This window comes from Ziziphus jujuba, chromosome 7 (genome assembly GCF_031755915.1).
Source record: "Ziziphus jujuba cultivar Dongzao chromosome 7, ASM3175591v1".
In the NCBI taxonomy this organism is placed as follows: domain Eukaryota; kingdom Viridiplantae; phylum Streptophyta; class Magnoliopsida; order Rosales; family Rhamnaceae; genus Ziziphus; species Ziziphus jujuba.
Window position 1 is genome coordinate 15,134,700 of NC_083385.1, and position 20,937 is coordinate 15,155,636.

At 28.3% G+C, this 20,937-nt stretch overlaps 2 protein-coding genes and 1 pseudogene across 2 annotated transcripts; all 3 read left to right on the forward strand.

Moving 5' to 3' along the window:
• Positions 1-1,714: 1,714 nt before the first annotated feature.
• Positions 1,715-7,351, forward strand: LOC107425074 (probable mannitol dehydrogenase; annotated as a pseudogene).
• Positions 7,352-9,877: 2,526 nt separating this feature from the next.
• LOC125418176 (8-hydroxygeraniol dehydrogenase) lies at positions 9,878-12,153 on the forward strand. Its single transcript, XM_048478831.2, has 5 exons — positions 9,878-10,052; positions 10,248-10,361; positions 10,592-11,105; positions 11,336-11,489; positions 11,618-12,153. The coding sequence occupies exons 1-5, from the start codon at positions 9,955-9,957 to the stop codon at positions 11,824-11,826; spliced, it is 1,089 nt and encodes a 362-aa protein (XP_048334788.1). The 5' UTR covers positions 9,878-9,954; the 3' UTR covers positions 11,827-12,153.
• A 4,163-nt stretch (positions 12,154-16,316) lies between these two features.
• On the forward strand, positions 16,317-17,949 carry LOC107425098 (probable rhamnogalacturonate lyase B). Its single transcript, XM_060818881.1, has 6 exons — positions 16,317-16,385; positions 16,537-16,678; positions 16,803-16,962; positions 17,054-17,170; positions 17,273-17,399; positions 17,525-17,949. The coding sequence occupies exons 1-6, from the start codon at positions 16,317-16,319 to the stop codon at positions 17,768-17,770; spliced, it is 861 nt and encodes a 286-aa protein (XP_060674864.1). The 3' UTR covers positions 17,771-17,949.
• Positions 17,950-20,937: the final 2,988 nt, after the last annotated feature.

A 20,937-nucleotide genomic window follows, 5' to 3' on the forward strand; every position in this document is an offset into this window, starting at 1 on the left:
TGCTTCTCTTCCCTATGCTTTTCTTCAATCCTTTCTCCTCTCTCGTCTTTTCAGTTCCACCATAGAAACTGAGCCAGTAAAAATCTATGTTCTTTCTTTTTTATGCCAGCTCGGATACTTTCTTTTTTTATCTTTTTTTCCAACTCTTTCTTCTTTCCTCTCTTTACATATGCTTCTCTTTCTTCTTTCCTCTCTTTACATATGCTTCGCTTTCTCTTTTCTCTCCATAGATGGATTCTTCATTTTCTCCGTGGAAGCTCTGTAAATATTGATTGTACGAAACAGCCGCATCCATTTTTCCCATGGTGTATCCGGAATCGATTCCACACCCGTATCCGTGTCATGTCGTGTCAACACGGATGCTTTGATGATTTTGAAGAGTCTGAGCATCACAGCCTTATAGTGAAGTTTGATATTTTCAAAGGCAAGAGAGTACATTTTCAATAATTAACTCAACCAGCAAGTAAATTTTGTTGTTTCTCTTAATTATAGCTTAATTTAAAATTTAAGTAACATATTTCAATTTGCTTCTTCCACCAAAATGAATTTAAAATATAATGTCAAGGTTTACATAAGATTTACCTCTTCAATTGCAAGCATTAGAATTTCAGTATAAAAATTCTTAAGCTGTAAAATTAAGATAAAATAATTAATCAATCGAATTCTCTGGTAGACCCTCTATGAAATACATATTCATTAGACTGCGTATGCCTGTCTAATAAATAAGATCCAAGAGATTCATCAAATCAAAGAATTGGATTATAATAATGATACGAATTAACTTCATAACGGTGAGACTTGATTCATCAAATCCAAAATTGTACTATATTATGTAAATTATCTTGCAGATCATGAGGCATCACATGAAACGTAAATGAATTGATAATAAATAATAGCTCCCAGACTCAACAAGAACAAATAAATAAAATAAAGAGAATACTTTATGTAAAATGAAAAATAAATTTTGGGTTTTGTAAGGATTTAAACGACCAAAGTAATTGAATGCTAGAAAACAAAAAATAAAAAATAAAAAATAAAAAATAAAAAATAAAAAAAATCACACAGTCAAACAATCATATAATAGTTTATCTTATTAACTAATCGTATTCAACAACTATATTTGCATATGAATAACTATATTTTATTTTTTTGAAAATATGAATACAAAAAAAAATAATAATAATAATTAAATAAGTATTATATTGTTAAGATATAGATAAACATTTTAACAAATAGATAACTATGATTATATATAAGAAAGATTAATAAAATATATATATACATAGATGTGATGAGGAAAAAAAAAAAAAAAGGATAAGATAAAAAATGTGAAAGAAAATGAAAACAGAAAAATTCAAAAGCGCAGGAGAGATAAAATGAACGAGGGGCTAAAAAGAAAATGTAGGCAAAATGCAAAAAATCTACTCTATGTGGATCCGCCAGCCTTATTTAAATACTAAGATATTAGCATCACTTAAACATTATTCAGAACATGTTGAACACATGTTAGTGTGTAATTAAATCATCGACATGTTCTCTAACCAAGTTGGGTCTTGCAACAAACACGAGTAAATTATATATTATAGTTTCAATATAAATACGGAACTTCCCTACATTGGAATTAACACTATAAACATAGGATTAGCCATTTCATAATTCATAATCTTCGATTCTTTGATAGATCTGTGAGCAGTGATAAAAAATAAAAATAAAAATGTCAAAGGCAGCAGAAGAAGAACATCCAGTGAAGACCTTTGGGTGGGCTGGTAGGGACTCATCTGGGCATCTTTCTCCATTCCATTTTTCTAGAAGGTAAAATAATTAGTGTATTCAATCATGCTTTTGTGGCTATTACCCTTTTTTTATTTATGTATTTATAATTTGTATTTTTTTATTTCTGAGTTATGCTTCAGAGTATCTAATCGAGTACAAACTTGGGATATAACTTAATGCAGGGAAACAGGTGATGAGGACGTGAGGTTCAATGTGTTGTATTGTGGGATATGCCACAGTGATCTTCATTTTATAAAGAATGACTGGGGCTTCTCTATATACCCTCTCGTTCCTAGGTATATTTATCAAACTGCAGCTTTTCTACGATTCATTTCTCTTTGCTCCTTTTTCCCTCTGTGTTTTTTTTTTTTTTTTTTTTTTATTATTTTTTATTATATATATATATATATATATATTTTTTTTTTTTTTTGTTTTTTTTGTTTTTGTATTTTAAGCTGTGCTACCCTTCTATGTTTTTTCTTGCTGTTTTTTTTAGAAAGGACTGCCTGCTTCCCCTACCCCAGTATTAAAATATTGAAATACATTCACATATGTTTAATTGGAATTTAATTATATTTTAGATTTTTTTGTTTTGATAAAACGATTATATATCAACTGGTAAATCACGGTTGGAATTGCTTTGCAAGGATTCAAATTTTTGTTATGATAAATGCAAAGTAGATTCAACTAAAGGGGTGGAATGGGGCTATAAAAAAACCTAACACCATGTTTGGATTGAAGGAAAAAAGAGGGGAAAAAAAAAGAAGGGGAAAAAAAGGATTAGTTTAATAAAGAAAATAAAATAAAAGAAAATATTTATTAATAATTATCATTTAGATAATTTGTAAATGAAAAGGAAAAAAAGAGAAAGAAAGTATTTATAATAATTATTTTTTAATGAAATTGAAAGGAAAAGAAAAAAATAATTAATGTAATTTATGTTTTTTTACAAAAATATCTTACATACAAAATATTTCAATCAATTAATTTTTAATTAATAAAGATAATTTTGAAAATTTAAAAAGTTTCAATAATTTTTTTCCCTTTTCTTTCATTTTCTATCAAATTTGAATAAAAAATTATGTTCATTAAAATGGACGTAGTTTTATTCTCTTATTTCCTTCTATTTTCTTTTTATTTCCTTCTCTTTCCACTAATTTTAACAATTTAATTAAAAGAATTGAATCTTTTCAACTTTTTTCTTTTCCTATTTCATCAATACAAACATAATATAAATAGTAGTGGGAAATTCATACTTTCTTTATAGAATAATTTAATTTTTATCATACAAATAACTATATATGATGAAGATAATAAATTTAATGGTTGAGTATTTCTGTTTATGTTGAAAATATAGGTTCAAATCATAAGATAACAGATTTAGGATAATTTATAATTTTCAAAAACAAAAAAGCAACTGTATATGTTATTATTATTTTTTTTAAAAAAATTTCGATGACTCTATATGTTAGTTGAGGAGAAAGAAAAATAAAATAATTAAAGAAAGTTGGGTCAAAGTTCACCCGTCCCTTCCTTAACAGGGATCACTTCATTTGGAAATTGGTATGGGGTTAATAGTGGATATCAACTAAAGTTGGGGCCCAAGTTTATGGATCCTAGGCCTTCTCAGTCTTACAATTTACAGTTGTGATGTCCTATAGAAAGTCGTGGCTCTTTGACATATACAAAAGCAAGGCCCAAGTGTATAGATTAAGAAAAACAATCTATATACTTTCTTTGTTTTCCTTTTAAAAAATAATAATAATAATAATTATATACTTATTCGGTTATCTAGAATTTATTTTTTTTGCTATACGAATAATAGGGTGTTCATTGGTTTGAGATAAAATCAAGTGGTGCTTAAATTAACTATTTTAATACGGTCTTTCAACCAACTTTTTAACATGTGGTATAAATAGAATAAAAAAAACAAAAACTAAAATATTTAATCATATCAATTATTTTTCAAAACACATCAATTACTTTTTTTAGCATGTGTTAAAAATTTGTAGAAGGGTCATGTAGATCCAAAGACCATCTAAGTTTTTCCCTTTGGTTTGAAATTGACATATTTTGGTAAATAAACAATTCGATCTACCTTTATAATTTCACTCCAATCCCAACCCATTTCAATTTTAAATTTAATCCGGTTAAATTTAATAATAATCGATTTGGATTAAATTGGATGGATAGTTTTTATTGGGCTTGGACTTTTTAGATATTAGGTAGTTAAAAACTTGGATTTTGACGTTTTAAAATCTTGGACTTTGACATATTCATAATAAAAAATAGCCAAAATTTTTATTAAAAAATATTAACATTTTGAAAAAAAATGAAAATATTTAATTTTAGAATTGAATATATGCATTTTTTATTGTTTATATTTTAATCGATTTTATTTGGATTCGTTTTCACCCATTTTTTCCCCTTTTTTTTTTTTTTTCTTTTGAAAACAATTCAAACTGATTTGATTATCATTTAAAATTTTTTAAATCGATCAAATTCAATTAGAATGAAATAGTCGATTCAAACAAACTGAACAAATCAGTTTGATCGGTTAATCTATTTTTCTGCACAATCCCACTAAACATGTGACTATCTTCGAAAACAAATATGATTAACATGGGACTTAGTTTGATATTACAGACACGAAATTGTCGGGGAAGTGACAGAAGTAGGAAGCAGGGTGAATAAGGTAAAAGTGGGAGATAAAGTGGGTGTGGGATGCATGGTTGGTGTTTGCAATTCCTGTGAGAGCTGCAACAATGACCTTGAAAATTACTGTCCCAAAATGATACTTACCTATTCTTCCATTTACCATGATGGAACTATAACATATGGAGGCTACTCCGATACAATGGTCGCCAACGAGCGTTAAATCATTCAATTCCCCGATAACTTGCCGCTCCACGCCGGTGCTCCTCTACTCTGTGCTGGGATTACATTTTACAGCCCCTTGAAGTATTTTGAATTGGCAGAACCTGGCAAACATGTGGGTAGGGGTGGGCAAAATCCAATCCAACCCGTTTAACCCGCCCAATCCAATCCATTTTTAACGGTTTGGATTGGATTTTTACATCAATTGGATTGGATTGGGTTCAAAATATTATAAATTATATGGATTGGATTGGTTATGGATTAGAAATATAAATCCAATCCAATCCAATCCAATCCAAATAATATATTATATAACTAAAAAATTATATATTATTTATTTTTTTCATTTTTATATATTAATTTTAGAATTTTTTTTCATTTTTATATAGTAATTTTTAATTTTTTTCCCATTTTTATATATTGATTTTTAATATATATATATATATATATATAATTTTTTTTTCTTTTACATCCCCATATCTCAAATCTCAAATCAAATTGTAAGTTATAACCTTAAACTAAACATTTACCTTTGTTGCCGCCCACTACCAGTCCATCACCATCACCATAATATATATATATATTTTTACATCCCCATCATATATATATATACATATATTGTATCCGATTGTTACTTATATATATATATATATATATATATATATATAAATGTTTAAATATAATTTATTGCTAATTTTATTGTTTTGACCTTTGTAGACCTTACAGAATCAACTAAAATTAGTGAACCTGTCAACGATGATTGATTTATGATTTACCAAAGTTTTAAGGTTAAAAAAAAAAAAGAATTATGCATTGATTCTTGAGTGAATGAATTTAGACGAATGTATTATTTTACATTATTTGTTTTAACAATTTTAATTTGATTTTATAGGAGTAAGATGATGACATTAATATTTATTATTTAATAAGTGCATGATGTGTATCATTTGCTACATTTTCTTCTTTATTTTTCATTGAAAACTATGTTGTATTATTCTAATTGTATTTTATGTTTGGATAATTATAATTTATTATTTATATTTTATATTTAAAAAAATTTTTATTTGTATTATATATTTATAAATTAGTAAGTTTCAAACCGATCAACCAATCCAAACCAAACCGATCATAAATGGTTTGGTTTGGTTTGGATTTAATGCCTCAATGGTTTGGTTTGGATTGTAAAATAAAAAAACCGATATGTATGGATTGGATTGTATTTCGGTCCAAAACCGAACCAATCCAATCCATGCCCACCCCTACAACATGTGGGGATTGTAGGCCTCGGTGGACTTTGGTCATGTGGCTGTGAAATTTGCCTAGGCTCTTGGTGTCAAAGTGACTGTAATTAGTACCTCTCCCAGCAAAGAAAGTGAAGCTTTGCATCATCTTGGTGCTGACTCATTTTTGGTCAGCAAGGACAAGGACCAAATGCAGGAATGTGCATGCTCTGGTTCTTATGTTATATATGGTTGTTAATGCTCTTCTTTGCTATATATGATTGTTATTCATGAGTAACATTGATTAACAAATTATGAAAGTTAGGTTCCAAATGCAACCCCGTTTATATATACATACACATATATATATATATTTTTTTTAATCAAGAACATAGTTAACATCTTATCTTATTAATTAAACCGAGGTCTCACTCTCCCATGGTATAATACACTCATAAGATGCATTCTTCTATTAAAGGGGAACACATAGTCTGAAAGTATTGTAGTTTTTTTTCTCATAATACAATATTTTAGATATATATCTACTAGAACAATAATATTTGAATTTTCAAAAATATATATTAAATTTATTTAATAAATAATATTACGGAAAATATAATAATATTTAATTGATTTATTTTTTTAATTTGTTTATTCATTTGAAAATTTATTTTTCAATATTTAAATTATATAAATATGCTAATAAGTTATATTTTAATATATATTATTTGATAAACATTTTAGTATCGATGACATTACAGCATTAATTATACTGATAACATGTTGTAATTATCATACTTCTCTTTTTCTCTATCTATTTAAGTTCACTTTTTCTCTATGTATTTACATATGATTATATATGATCATATCATACTATGTTATAATTATTACTTGAATTTCATGTATATATTTTTTTTGAATCGGAAAGAATGCGATGGGCGCATTCGATGGGATCCTGGACACAGTATCTGATGTTCATTCAATTTCACCGCTAACTGGCCTATTGAAGTCGCAAGGAAAGCTTGTTCTAGTGGGTATACCAGACAAGCCACTTGAGCTTCCCATCTTTCCTTTAGTAATGGGTAAACTACGTTAATTATACCCGATAGTTTTAATTACTAGATAATTAGTTGATTTGCAGGTTTCCTATAATAACATTAATACTAATGTTAAATAAGTGTGACTACAGGAAGGAAAACGGTGGTTGGTAGTATAATGGGGGGAATGAAAGAAACACAAGAGATGATTGATTTTGCTGCCAAGCACAACATTACGGCTGATGTTGAGGTTATTTCCATGAATTATGTGAATACTGCAATGGAGCGATTGGCAAAGAACGATGTTCGATATCGATTCGTCATCGACATTGGAAACAGTTTGGCTGCCACTCTTACTTTAGCTTAATTTGGTGTCCTTGCTCGTATTCAAGGGCTCAATTATATGCTTGATTAATAATATAATTCTGCTTCTATGGTTGAACTTTTTGTTTGTATTCCTGATGGAGAACAATCTGAATATTGTTTTAAACTTTTGATACGTCTTTATGTATTGTATAAAGAATTAATTATAAATGGACTTCTGATTAAATTCGCCGTAAACAAAAGACATAACGTTTAATTTCTCGTCCGTATAATTAAGTAAAGTTTATTGAATATGGTTATTAATTTTTGTTGTTTAAACCATACACTTTTTTTGGTATTCGAACCCCTAACATCGCAGGTAAAATTTGCCCACTAGGAGAACCGTTTGCCAACGCCCCACACCTTGATATGACTATTAATTTAAAAGCTTGCTTTTTGGATTGTAATTCTTTTAATTTTGCTATACTACGAAAATATTTGGAAATTTAGAATCTTCTAAACTAATTGAATGTTTTATTTATTGAGCATTTGATTTAATTGTATACCAAATTACTTTAATAGGCAAATCTTAGATTTTGATTGGTTGAAAACCAATTAAAATTCAATTTAAAAAATCTATTTAATTTTATTTAACAATTTAATTTATTTAAAAAGAGTCCATTAATAAAACCCATTCTTAAAATGATTACATTTAAGGTTTAATTGGACTTAATGCAGTCCATTAAACTAGTTAGATTATTAATTATTCTTTATCCAATATTTATTTAGGTTATTAATTAAATTGGGGTTGTAAGTTTTTTTAAAAATTTTAAATTTTTATTTATTTATTTTGTTTTATGGACCTCTAAATGATTGATGGCTTTTTAAGATTGGCAAGCCGAAATTGTTAGGCCCAGTTCAAATTAAATTGTATTTAATTAAAACCCATTTTTGTTGAATTGACATCCATTTAGTTGGGCTTTGGGTGTCAGAATGCCATTTAAATTTGATTGGCCTAAAATTGATTTCTGGCTGGTCCAATTATTTTAGCCTATGCCAAAATTTATTATTTAGATCTTTATCAAAGCTTTTTGGACTTGAAAGTTACTTTTAAAAAAAAAAAAAAAGAAGACAACAATTAATATCTTAATAGGAATTATAATTCAACGTCAATGCCAGTTAGAATAGTAATAGGGTTCTATTCTAAATTCAATTGGATCATTAATGTGAAGTATAAATAACCCATTAAGAGATTTTTTTTTTTTAATTTTTTTTTTCACATGAGAACTTGTCAAAAGAAATAGAAGTCACGGCTAATATACCTCGAGCAATTTGAACAACACCGCAGAAAGACTTGGTCAGCGCTTGGAGGGGGTAAAAAAAAAAAGGTAGAGGTTTATTTTTTGAAACCTCTTAATTTTCCTCTGTAATCGGGAACTTCTTTTCATTTAACCCATTTGCTTTTTGTTTTGTTGGCCTATATTTTTTTGCTTTTTACTGTACGTGTCATGCATTCTTTTTTTATCCCTTATTATTAAATCCTTTAGAAAAACGAATGATTTTATCATTTCTAATTCATGAATCTTTATGTAGATTTGAATAAAATTGCAGATTAGAGGACTTTTCTCCAAATTTAAAATATTGATTTTAAAAAAAGAAAAAAGAAACAAAATCTATCAAAGCCTATGTAGGCCTAAATTGATTTCCAGATCATTAACCTACACTGGATTACCTTATGATTAAGGTAATGGTAGGGGAAGCACATAGTTAAAAAACCATAAGATTAACATAACAGGTGATTTCCACATCATTGATCCACCTTAGGATTAAGGTTACTGGTAAAAAGGAGAAGAGAAAAATAATAATAATAATATATATACACATATATATATATATATATACAGTCCGTTTATGGTGCGAACGGTTCTTATGCGGACTACAGTATTAGTGACGGTTTTTCATAGTAATGATGACGATTTTCTAAAAAACTGTCGTTAATACTATAAAAAACCGTTATTAATACTGCGATCCTCATGCGGACCGTCTTCACCATAGAATTTCCACATATATATATATATATATATATATATATATATATATTTCCCAAATAGCCTCTCTTCTATTTATATATAGGGAGAAGAAGAGAAGATCTTTTTTGATTAGGAGATAAGCAATTTAAACTCAAAATAAATCTCCTTTTTCTTGAAACTTCAAATTTGACTTTTGATTTTGTTGTTTCTAACCTTTTGATAAGGATTTTATATATTTTCCCGGTATATTTTATCTGGATAAAATATATTCAAATGTTTAAAACTCTTTTTTTTTCTCTTTCTTTTTTTTTTATTTGAGTTCAAGAGACCAATATTTTCTTTTTTAAACTTTTTTTTTTTCCCGTATTACCAAAATTTTAGTTAAGAAATATATGTAAAGAAATGATAATTCAAAACCGTGATAAATTCCCATCTGAACATTTCAACTTATTACAATAGACGTAGCAAGATGGGCATGAAGTACGGATAATACAGTTAGTGTCTCAAACTGATCGGGCCTCTAGAGTCGTTAATTTCTTAGTAATTAGCTCAATAATCATATCAGCCAAAAAAGTCAAAAGCACTATAATTAAGGATTAGCCATTCCCAATCTATAAATACCAAGCCTTTCCTTTAATTTGATAAGTACTTGTCCATGTTTTATTGCCAGATTACCAAAATTAATTCTTTGATCTCTTGAGTACGTATCAGAAAATGTCAAAGGCACCAGAAGATGAACATCCAGTGAAGGCCTTCGGCTGGGCTGCTAGGGATAAATCTGGTCATCTCTCTCCCTTCAATTTCTCCAGAAGGTAACTAATATATATATATATATAATTTTGTTATAATAGATGTTTATATTTAATTTGGGATAATATGTCTTTAATTAAATAGTAACATCCATCGCATTATATATATATATGTAAATATGTGATTTTGTGTTTAATTTGTGTTTGGCTCGGATTATGAGGATTGATAACTAGGTTTATTATATATAAATAATACAGACAAACAGGTGATGAGGACGTGAGCTTCAAGGTTTTGTACTGTGGGATATGCCATTCTGATCTTCACAGTCTCAGAAATGACTGGGGTTACACTTTCTACCCTATTGTTCCTGGGTATGTCCATCAAACTTCATCTTATAATCTTCTTTTGTACAAATTTTCAATTATATATCATTGGGTTAAATATTGGGTCTACAGTTGGGCCTTGAACCATTTGACCAGGGCATACAAAAAACTAGGCCCATTTTGAAAAGAAATTGAAAATTAAACTAAATTAGCAACAAAAATGCAATGCGACATGATTAAATAGTATAATATGTAACTTAATTTGACAAATGTTGCAGACATGAGATTGTTGGAGAAGTCACAGAAGTTGGAAGCAAAGTGAAGAAAGTGCAAGTGGGGGATAAAGTTGGGGTGGGATGCATAGTTGGTGCTTGTGATTCATGTGACAGCTGCAACAATGGCCTTGAAAACTATTGTCGCAAAATGATACTTACCTATTCTTCCAAATACCATGATGGAACTATAACTTATGGAGGCTACTCTGATATGATGATCGCCCATGAGCGATATATCGTTAAATTCCCCGAAAACATGCCGCTAGATGCCGGTGCTCCTCTACTGTGCGCTGGGATTACAGTTTACAGTCCTTTGAAATATTTTGGAATGGCAGAACCAGGCAAACATGTTGGGATTGTAGGACTCGGTGGACTTGGTCATGTGGCTGTGAAATTTGCCAAAGCTCTTGGTGCCAAGGTCACTGTTATTAGTACCTCTCCCAGCAAGAAAAGTGAAGCTATTGATCAACTGGGTGCTGACTATTTTTTGGTTAGCCGTGACCAAGATCAAATGAAGGTACATACTGGATACTATATATAATTATATCATTAATTCTCGGGTCTAGGAATATTGAATAAAATTTTATTCTCAACAACACATTTCATTTCTCTAAAATGATGTGTTATTTATTTTTTTACAAGATAAAAATATATTATAACATTGATAAACATATTGTCAATATTTTAATTAATAATATATATTATAATATTGATTTATAATATGTTTTTTATTATTTTGGAAATTAGAGTGCGATGGGCACCATGGATGGAATTCTGGACACAGTATCTGCTGCGCATCCCATTCTACCTCTGCTTGGGCTATTGAAATACCATGGAAAGCTTATTCTAGTTGGTCTACCAGACAAACCGATTGAGATTCCTTGCTTTCCTTTAGTAATGGGTAAGCTTACATACATATGTTGATTCTCTAATTAATTTTCCAAAATTCATAGGTTAAATTCAACTTATTTATAAGAATAATAATAGTATAATAACAATATTAATAATAATGTGAATAAACATTAACAGGAAGGAAAACGGTGGCTGGTAGTACAATTGGAGGAATGAAGGAAACACAGGAGATGATTGATTTTGCCGCAAAACACAACATTACTGCGGATATAGAGATTGTTGCAATGAAGGATGTGAATGCAGCGATGGAGCGTTTGGCAAAGAATGATGTTCGATATCGATTTGTCATCGACATTGGAAACACTATTGCTGAAACCAAGCTTTAAAAGAGATCTGGTTATAGCTTGAATTGGCGGTTTGGTCGATCATGGCTAAATTTCTGCCTTATTATTATTATTATTTTATATTTTACTATATGCTTTTTGTGTTACTTTTTGGTTTTTATTGATTCGTATTGGACCACACACCAGTATTATTGTTGGTTGATTGATGGTCATATATTATTATTATTATTATTATTAGGTGATTAGAACCCAAGACTTCACATATGAAGAAGTCTAGTCATAAATTGTTTATTAAAATAATTTAATGAATGGACATGGTTATTTTATACTTATAAAATGTCTACAGAGAAAATAACACTTTCATTTCAATTTACCTTGCTAGGAAAAGAAAAGGTGCAAATTATATGTATAAAAACAGAATGACGAAGAGCGAAGAGCAATTAAGCTATGTTTCATACATATGTTATACAGAGGGTTTTCTTCTTCTTCCTCTATTATTATTATTTTTAATTTTTTTTCCCCTTAACATCTTCCATTAAAGTTTTGTGAGCATTATGCGCCAAGACGTAGAGTACACGCTGATTGTCATCCAATATCTTCAAATAAAGTTGAACGGGCATATATAGATAATAATTAAGGATTTATTTTCATGTCCTTATTCCTTATTCACACAAAAATTATTATTTTTTTTTTATCATAAAAAAATTGTTACTTGTTGACTGGTTCCATTTGCCTATGAACAATTAATAATTGGCTTTTGTTTATTTTTTTTTTTTAGCATTTTAAAACAAAATTAGAAATCTTTTTTTTTTTTTTTGTGAAAAAAAAATTAAAAGTCCATATGGAAGAAGTGATCGACCCATAGCATTCTCTCAATTAGATAATCATGTCAGCTCCCGATCTTATTAAACATTTTATGTAATTAATATGGAAACCATTTCTTTTCTTTTTTTTTTTTTTTGGTCTATTTTATTATCATTAACCAGAATATGTCAAATGCACGAACTTAAGAAATCGACCAGCTAAAAAAGAGGACTCGTTAAATGATATTTTATTTATAACTTAGTAAGTTTAAAACTAAAGCATTTATAATGTGTGTGTATATATATATATATATATATATATATGGGTAAACTGCACTTTAGTTAATTGCGATTTAGATTATCAATTTCAAAGTAAAGTATTTAATTTTTAATTTGTTTTAGATTGGTTTAATCTCCGACTGGCCAAACAAATATTTAATAGCATTTTCATCCATGATTAACACCTTAATCTCTTCATTTCCAAATTGTTGTTTTCAATTCAATATAAAAATAAGTTATCAGACAGAACTATTATTAATTTGTTTGGCAAAATTAAAAATTAAATCATTTTGCAATAAATTAAAAAGATCAAGAGTCTAAATCCCTACGTTTGAAAGTTTATCCTTAAATCATAAAAACATGAGTTGTTTAAATTAAATATATTAATAACCACATACTGAACAAAGACATAATTAATAATGGGCATACATGAGTTGTTTAAATTGAATAAACCCTCCTTTAGGCTTGGTGTATGGAGATTGATCAACTTATTTTGCTACAAGATCAACTTGATCAATCCTTGCCATTACTACAGACCATTATTAATCGGATCCATATTTGTGTGCGTGTGTGGTTTTTTGTTTTTTGTTTATTTTTATTTTTTATCATATTACAATAATTCATAATCTAAATGGAAGGTATCAACTTCACTTGATTACTTTGGTATTAGCTAATTGACAAGTTAATAGTAAGGATCACTTTTCCATTTAGGATTTTAGTTTTCAAAAAATAAAAATTGATTTAAATAAAACCAACCACTACTTGTAAGCATGATCACATACAGTGATAATACTAATGTTCTTTAAAAACGGATTTTTTTTTTTTTTTCAACCAATGTCGCTAGACTTCATCTAATATTGTATTTTATACCAAATGTACTGATTAACTCATACCGCAAGAACTATTTAAGTAGCTTTTTTTTTTTCTTTTTTTTTTTTTTAATAAGTAAAACACTATTTAGATAGCGTTGCTAGAGGAGAGGAGAATCTATACATGCCTGTTTATTTTATTTGTTTAAAACTAACATAAAGTACGTGATGCAGAGGAGAATCTATATATGCCTGTTTATTTTATTGTTTAAAACTAACATAAAGTACATGATGCAACAAGTTGGTAAAATTAATAAAATCTGGGATCTGACCTTCGTCTAATATTTTTATATCTTATAGCAGAAAATGAATCAGTGTCATGCCTCCTGCATTTTATAAATAGTGTTGCTATATTAGAATTATGAGGTTTAGTTTAATGGTTGTTGTACTTTAGTAGCCTTGTTTTATAGAGTTTTGTCGTTTATATTTTAAACTATCAAAAGTAGCAATTTAAATTTTTATTTATTTAATTTGTTATAAATAGATTTAATCTTCAATTTGACCAAATTGATAACTATTTTGTCCAAAAATTTGTTTCCATAATGAAATTAAAAGTATTAAAGTCTAGGTCAAGTAAGATTGGCATGGTTGTTATATCACTTATACTTGGAAGGTCGTAGATTAAAGATATCAAAGTAGAGAGAAATTGCTGTAAATAAAGAGTAGTAGAATCTATGAAAAAAGAGAAAAAAAAAAAAGCAGTTACATGGACAAAATTATTATCAATTTATTTGACAAAATTAGAAATTGGACAAATCTGTAACAAATTGCAAAAACTAAATACTAACTTTTAAAAAGTTGAGAGACTAAATCGCAAAAGCATAAAAATCAAAAATATTAAACTACAATTAACCTTTATTTTAATTATGTCTTTAAAACAAATGTAAAGTATGTGATGCGACAATTTCATAAAATCAATATAATTAATATGCTGGAAAATTTATCTTTTTAAATTAAAAGTTCAAAGAAAATGAATTAGTGTCATACCTCGTGCATTATTTAAATAGTGTTGCTATATTAGAAATATAAGGTTTAAAACAAACGAAAATTATGTGATGCGTGCGACATTTTTATTAAATTAATATAATATGTAAGAAAATTTATCTTTATAAATAATTTGGAGAAAATTTCACCTTGTTAAATAGCTAAAAAATAGCTTAGAGATTTATAGTATTTTTTTATTTTTTGTCAACATTACAACTAGAAAAGAAAGGATTTTAGCCAGGTTAAATTAAATTTGAATGTTACATAAATGTATTTTCAGTAATTTTATTTGTAAGATCTATGAGTTTTGAAGGATGTGAGATAAAAAATGATAAAATCAGTGAACAATATATTAGGATAGATTATGACGACTAAGGATAACTAATATAGTGCCACTAAGATAAGTGTGGATAGGTACGAGACATTGACAGACTATCTTATCAGCAAAGATCATTTAATATTCAACGCTATATTGATTGGGTATAGAACGGTGGTTGTTCAAATATAAAATATACACTTTCTTAACAACAAAAACTTTTCAAAGCGATTGGCCTAGAATGTTTGAATGAAAAATCCATATCATTTGAAATGCAATGGACAAATTGAAAATAATATTGAAGAAGAGAGAGTGACGCATTTCATTATAAGTGAACCAAGTCTATGAATAGTAAATATAGTACCAATTTAACATATAAGAAGCATAATACGAAGTCAGAGAAAGTTTAGGACAAAGGTATGAAAAACTATTAAAGACCTCGTACTCGTAGAATGCTTACTAACTAATTATTACTCTTAGGAAATTTAAAGATGGAGAGGCTTGGAAAAAAGTTTTAGGGCCAGTTTCTATCTATCTTAACTCAGTTTCAGGCAATGAATCAAATATTGAACATAAACTCTGGGAAAATGCTAAAGAGCAGGTATATTATATTGTAAATCAAGCTCTTCCTATATAAACAAATTTTCAATCCCTTGTGTTGAACTATTTATGAAATCCTTTAATGGTTATTTTAGATGAAAGCAGAGGCTGAAAAATGGCCATACAATTTCACTCAATCTGAAGATTTCCCGTATATGGATCAAAGGGGTTCTGTTAATGGTCAATTATTAGTTTATGACAGGTATGCATTTATATACTTCCTATATTTGCATCATCATCATAATATATACATATTTATATAATTTCGCTACAAAAAATATCATTTTGTATGTTTTTATGTATGTTTAACGTCCCCTAATATATTGTTAGATGTGTAAATTAATTGATATTTAATTTATACTGTATAATTTTATACACGTACAAACATGGTATATGATACTTTTTATAGTGAAACTATATATATATATATATATATGTACAAGTTGAAGCTATCCTAGACCCTGGAATAAAATTAAAGTCAATGAATAGCCAATTAATATTAATAGGCAACCCCTTCAAAGGCTGATAAAAGTGTCTATAATCATTTATAAGTTGTTTCTGGATTGCAGGATCATAAAGAGTATTTTCATTTATGTATATATATATATATATATATATATAAAAGCATGTATGACTGACTAATTGCTTTTGGTTCAATTTAGATACTTGAATGAGAGATTTATGACTTTGTCTGCTTATGTGGGGTTAGCACCACCTGGGGATAAGGGATCCTGGCAAATGGAAAGTAAGGTAATCTATTTTCTCCGAGCCAAACGACCCCCCTCTCTTTTCTTTTTTAATTGATGATTCTATAGATAATAATTAACTTGAATTTTTGTTGGTAATATAGTTGGCCTTGAAATTGTGTATGTTAATTTGTTTTTATGTGTACGCTTTTCAGGGGTATCAATTCTGGACTCAATCTGACCAGAAAGGGAATTTCTCAATTAAAAACATTCGACCGGGAAACTATAATTTATATGCTTATGTCCCTGGCATTATTGGGGACTACAAATATGATAATATTATTACAGTCCAACCAGGTGAAAAAAACTACTTCATCTACCACCAATCTTCCATTTTGCCAAACCCAATTAGATTACTAGTTATTAACAAACCAATTTGGTTGCATTTGCTAACATTAATTTATTGAGTTCCCAAATGCAGGGTCCAATATCACATTGGACGTTCTTGTTTATGAACCACCAAGAAATGGTCCTACTCTTTGGGAAATTGGTATCCCTGATCGTACTGCTGCAGAGTTCTACGTACCAGACCCCTATCCAAATCTCACAAACACTTTGTTCGATAGTAGTCCTAAAAACAAGTTGGGTTTTACTTCAAAAAATAAACCGTTTCCTTTATTTTCTCAATTAATTGCTTTTATTTTGCATAACTAGAGTAGTGTTTGGTTACAGGTTTAGGCAATACGGCTTGTGGGAACGGTACGCAGATTTTTATCCTAATGAAGATCTCAGCTACACCATTGGTGTCAATGATTATAGAAAAGATTGGTTTTATGCTCAAGTCACAAGGTATTCCAACCTTGCTTCTCTCTATTTCTTAATTTTGGAAATTCCGCCGATTTAATTTTCTAATCTTAGATTCTTGCATTAATTTATTAAATTGTGCTGCAGGAAAATTGGAGATGGCTCATATATAGCAACCACGTGGCAGGTTAATTTCGAACTTAAAGATAGGCCCATCACAGGAGATTACACACTCCAACTAGCATTGGCAGCTGCCTCCTTCTCTGAATTGCAGGTACATATATTAATTGCTGAAGAAAAAGTAAAACAGACTTTTTAATTAACAATATTATTAATTGTTAATAAGATTAAGTAATTAAAAAAAGCACACGTGATGGTAATTAATCAATTATATATAAGGTTCGGTTCAACGACGGTGAAGCCAGAATACCCCATTTTACAACAAGGCTAATTGGAAGGGACAATGCGATTGCAAGGCATGGTATCCATGGCTTGTACTGGTTTTACAGCATCAATGTTTCTAGCTTTTGGCTTCGACAAGGAAGCAACACCATTTTTCTCACTCAATCCAGAGCCACAGACGCTTTTCAAGGAATTATGTATGATTATATCAGACTAGAAGGACCACCTCAAATCTCACTCTGACTTTGTTTCCAGGAGAGAAATTCTAGTTGTGGGAAGGAATTTTGCTCAAGGGTATAATAATTAGTAATGACCATGTGCGATAAGTGAAAAATATATTATATATAAATTAATATGTATGACTATATTATATATGAGAAACAACAAAAACAGATTAGGCATGTAAATTGACAGGTAGCTAATTCCACGGTGGATAGTAATAAAAAATATAAAAAAAAAATCCGCGGTGGATATAATTGACTACCACCAAACGTTGCCTTTTTTTATTAGCTAGTATTGTACGTTTTTTGGAAATTAAAATTGTTTATATATTCTTCATTATTGTTGATGTGCACCGAGAACAACTATATATTATATTCCTAATAGAGAAAAGCAAATCAACTTGAAAACAATCAAAAAAAGCAACGCAACCCTTCGAAAAAGAATCCTCTGCTTCTAAAATATGGCATAATTGCCGACGTTAGTTTTCTATGCAATTTCAATTTATTTTGGCATTTTCCTTTACATATCAAAGATACTATTGAAATCAACAGACATATTTGATCTAGTGAATGGAATGTTATCCGTAAAATAAAACATGACAAAAGTGATGAAAACAATCATGTGATTTCTCATGTAACTATCTTAATATCTTCAAACACTTTTCCAATTTTATATTTTCCTTCCAAAATGTATGTAGAAATGTTTTTTATTTTCTATTTTGCCTCCCTTTTAATGGTGCTTTACTTTTTTCAGTTTTAGAGACCTTTAATTTTAGTTTGATTTTACTATTAATTTTCAATCGAGACCTTCAATTTTTTTATCGATTTCAATATAGAACAAAAGATAAACAAAAGCTAACAAGAGGAACAGCAAGGCTTATTACCAATGTTAACTGTTGAGCCATGTTGGGGTTTACAACAAATTCAAAAACATGTATTGGAACACGTAAATTATGAGCAAAATCCATCGTGACTCTCTTTGTTGTCTTTCCTATAAATTTAATCATAGAAGTGATCGTACGACTAAAAAATGACCATGGAAATAACGTACAGCCATGTATAACGAATATGATCGCACCTCATTGCATGTATAAAGTAGCAATAATTTATTGAAAATATATTTAGGTGTCGAATTCTAAAATGCTTTATTAATTAATAATTTAGAACTGTTTGATAAGCAATAATATTCAGTAATTACCATATTAATAAATGTCAAACATAAATGTGAATTACGTTGCCAACAAATCAAAAATATATGTTATTGTAGGGATAGTATTGTTAACTGAAATTTCGATTGTTTAAAGCCATTCCTTTATTTGGGTACAGTTCGAGTCATACTGCAATCATGCATAAAATGCTTACCAATTAATTAAAATTTAATAGCTTCAATTTCTACTATTATTATAAAACTTGATTGGCTAATATTAATTTAATTTTTTATTATTATTATTTTAAGATAAGTTGATTGGCTAATTATATATATAGATATAGATATAGATATAGATATAGATATAGATATATAAACGAATGTGTCACATAAGGAGACAAAAAAGAAAAAAAAAAAGAAAAAAAAAAGAAAAGAAAAAGAAGCCCAAGTGCTAGTTTAGTTTTCGTTTCCCATTTTGTTTGCACCAACAAAATAATAATAATAATAATAATAATAGTGTTCCATTTTATCCTCCATGGTTTCCGAAACGTATGGAACTTAACGACATCAAACATCAATTAGTTTTTTTTTTTTTTTTTTGGCCCTAGCATCTTTAAGATTATGACCACAACTACCTTATCTAAAATCCACAAGTTCGACATGTATGAATAATAAATTAAGATATATTTGGTATAATGTTCCATCAACCTTATTTATTTCTTCCTTTTCTTCAAAAAAAAAAAAAAATTGTTTTCTTCCTTAGTATATGGGGGCATCTGGAGAATATGTCAAATAATATTTTTATCAAACATTTTATAGTAACTAATTTGGAAAATATTTCCTTTATCTTTGTGATTAGTATTACATATTCTTTGATTTATATGTGAGAAAAATAACTTCAATACATCAAACAGAGATTAATAACTTCAATACATTAAACAGAGATTAACTTATTAAAATGGACATCAAATGAGGGAGGGTCATTTGATAATCCCTTCACACTTACACATGTAAAATGATGAGTTCAAGATATCAAGGAATAATGCAAAATTATTGTAATTAAAGAAAATAAAAAAATTACTAGAAATGGAATTTATAACTAATGTGTGATTTTATCTGTGAAAAACGTAAATAATATAGAAAAATAATAAGCTCAGAGCTACCGAGCAGTGAGCATAGCGCAATAGGGAAGAAATTTGAGTCAGAGCACAGAAACTCAAATTTTGCAAGATAAAAGTAAAAATTCGACTAGAAAGACCATTATATATATACACACGCATATACAAAATCCAAAACTAAAAATTGTTTCCACGACGTGCTATGTAAATTAGTATTTCCTTATACAAGTTCCAGAAAAAAGATTAATATTTGTCTGTTGCTTCCTTATAGTCAGGCACAACGTGTATGCCATATTTTAACAAGTTTTAATGTAAAAAGTTCAATTTGTTATCACTCGTGCAACAGATGTCCGTATTTGTTTATTATCTTGGCATTGATATTTGATATATATATATATATATATATCTATATATTTATATATATTTTTTCTAACCTTCATTTTATTCTTTGATTTGTCTACGAAAAACATTTATATAAAAATAATAAATATATATGTATATATATAAACAAAATGCAAGTTTTTTTGAAGAGGTTATGATGTTATTGTTTCATTTTGCTTTAATTTGCTTTAGAACGAAATTGTCTCTCAATTATTAGACTATAACCAAATCATCTTACATATATAAATATATATATATATATATATATACATATAGCATATATATATATATATATAGCAACTATGCTACGCAACAAAACCAGAATTAATTTATATATATCAGACAAACATCTCAAATACTGCAAGTTCTCACTTTAATTTATTTATAAATTTTAAAATTATTCTGGTAAGGATTTAAAGTTTTCTCTTTATAATTTAGTAATTATATATGACCATAATTATAAGAGTGCACATTTTTTTTAAGCTTATAAGTGCGCACTTGGCAGAACTTTTATGCGCACACTTTCTTTTTTATTTATTTATT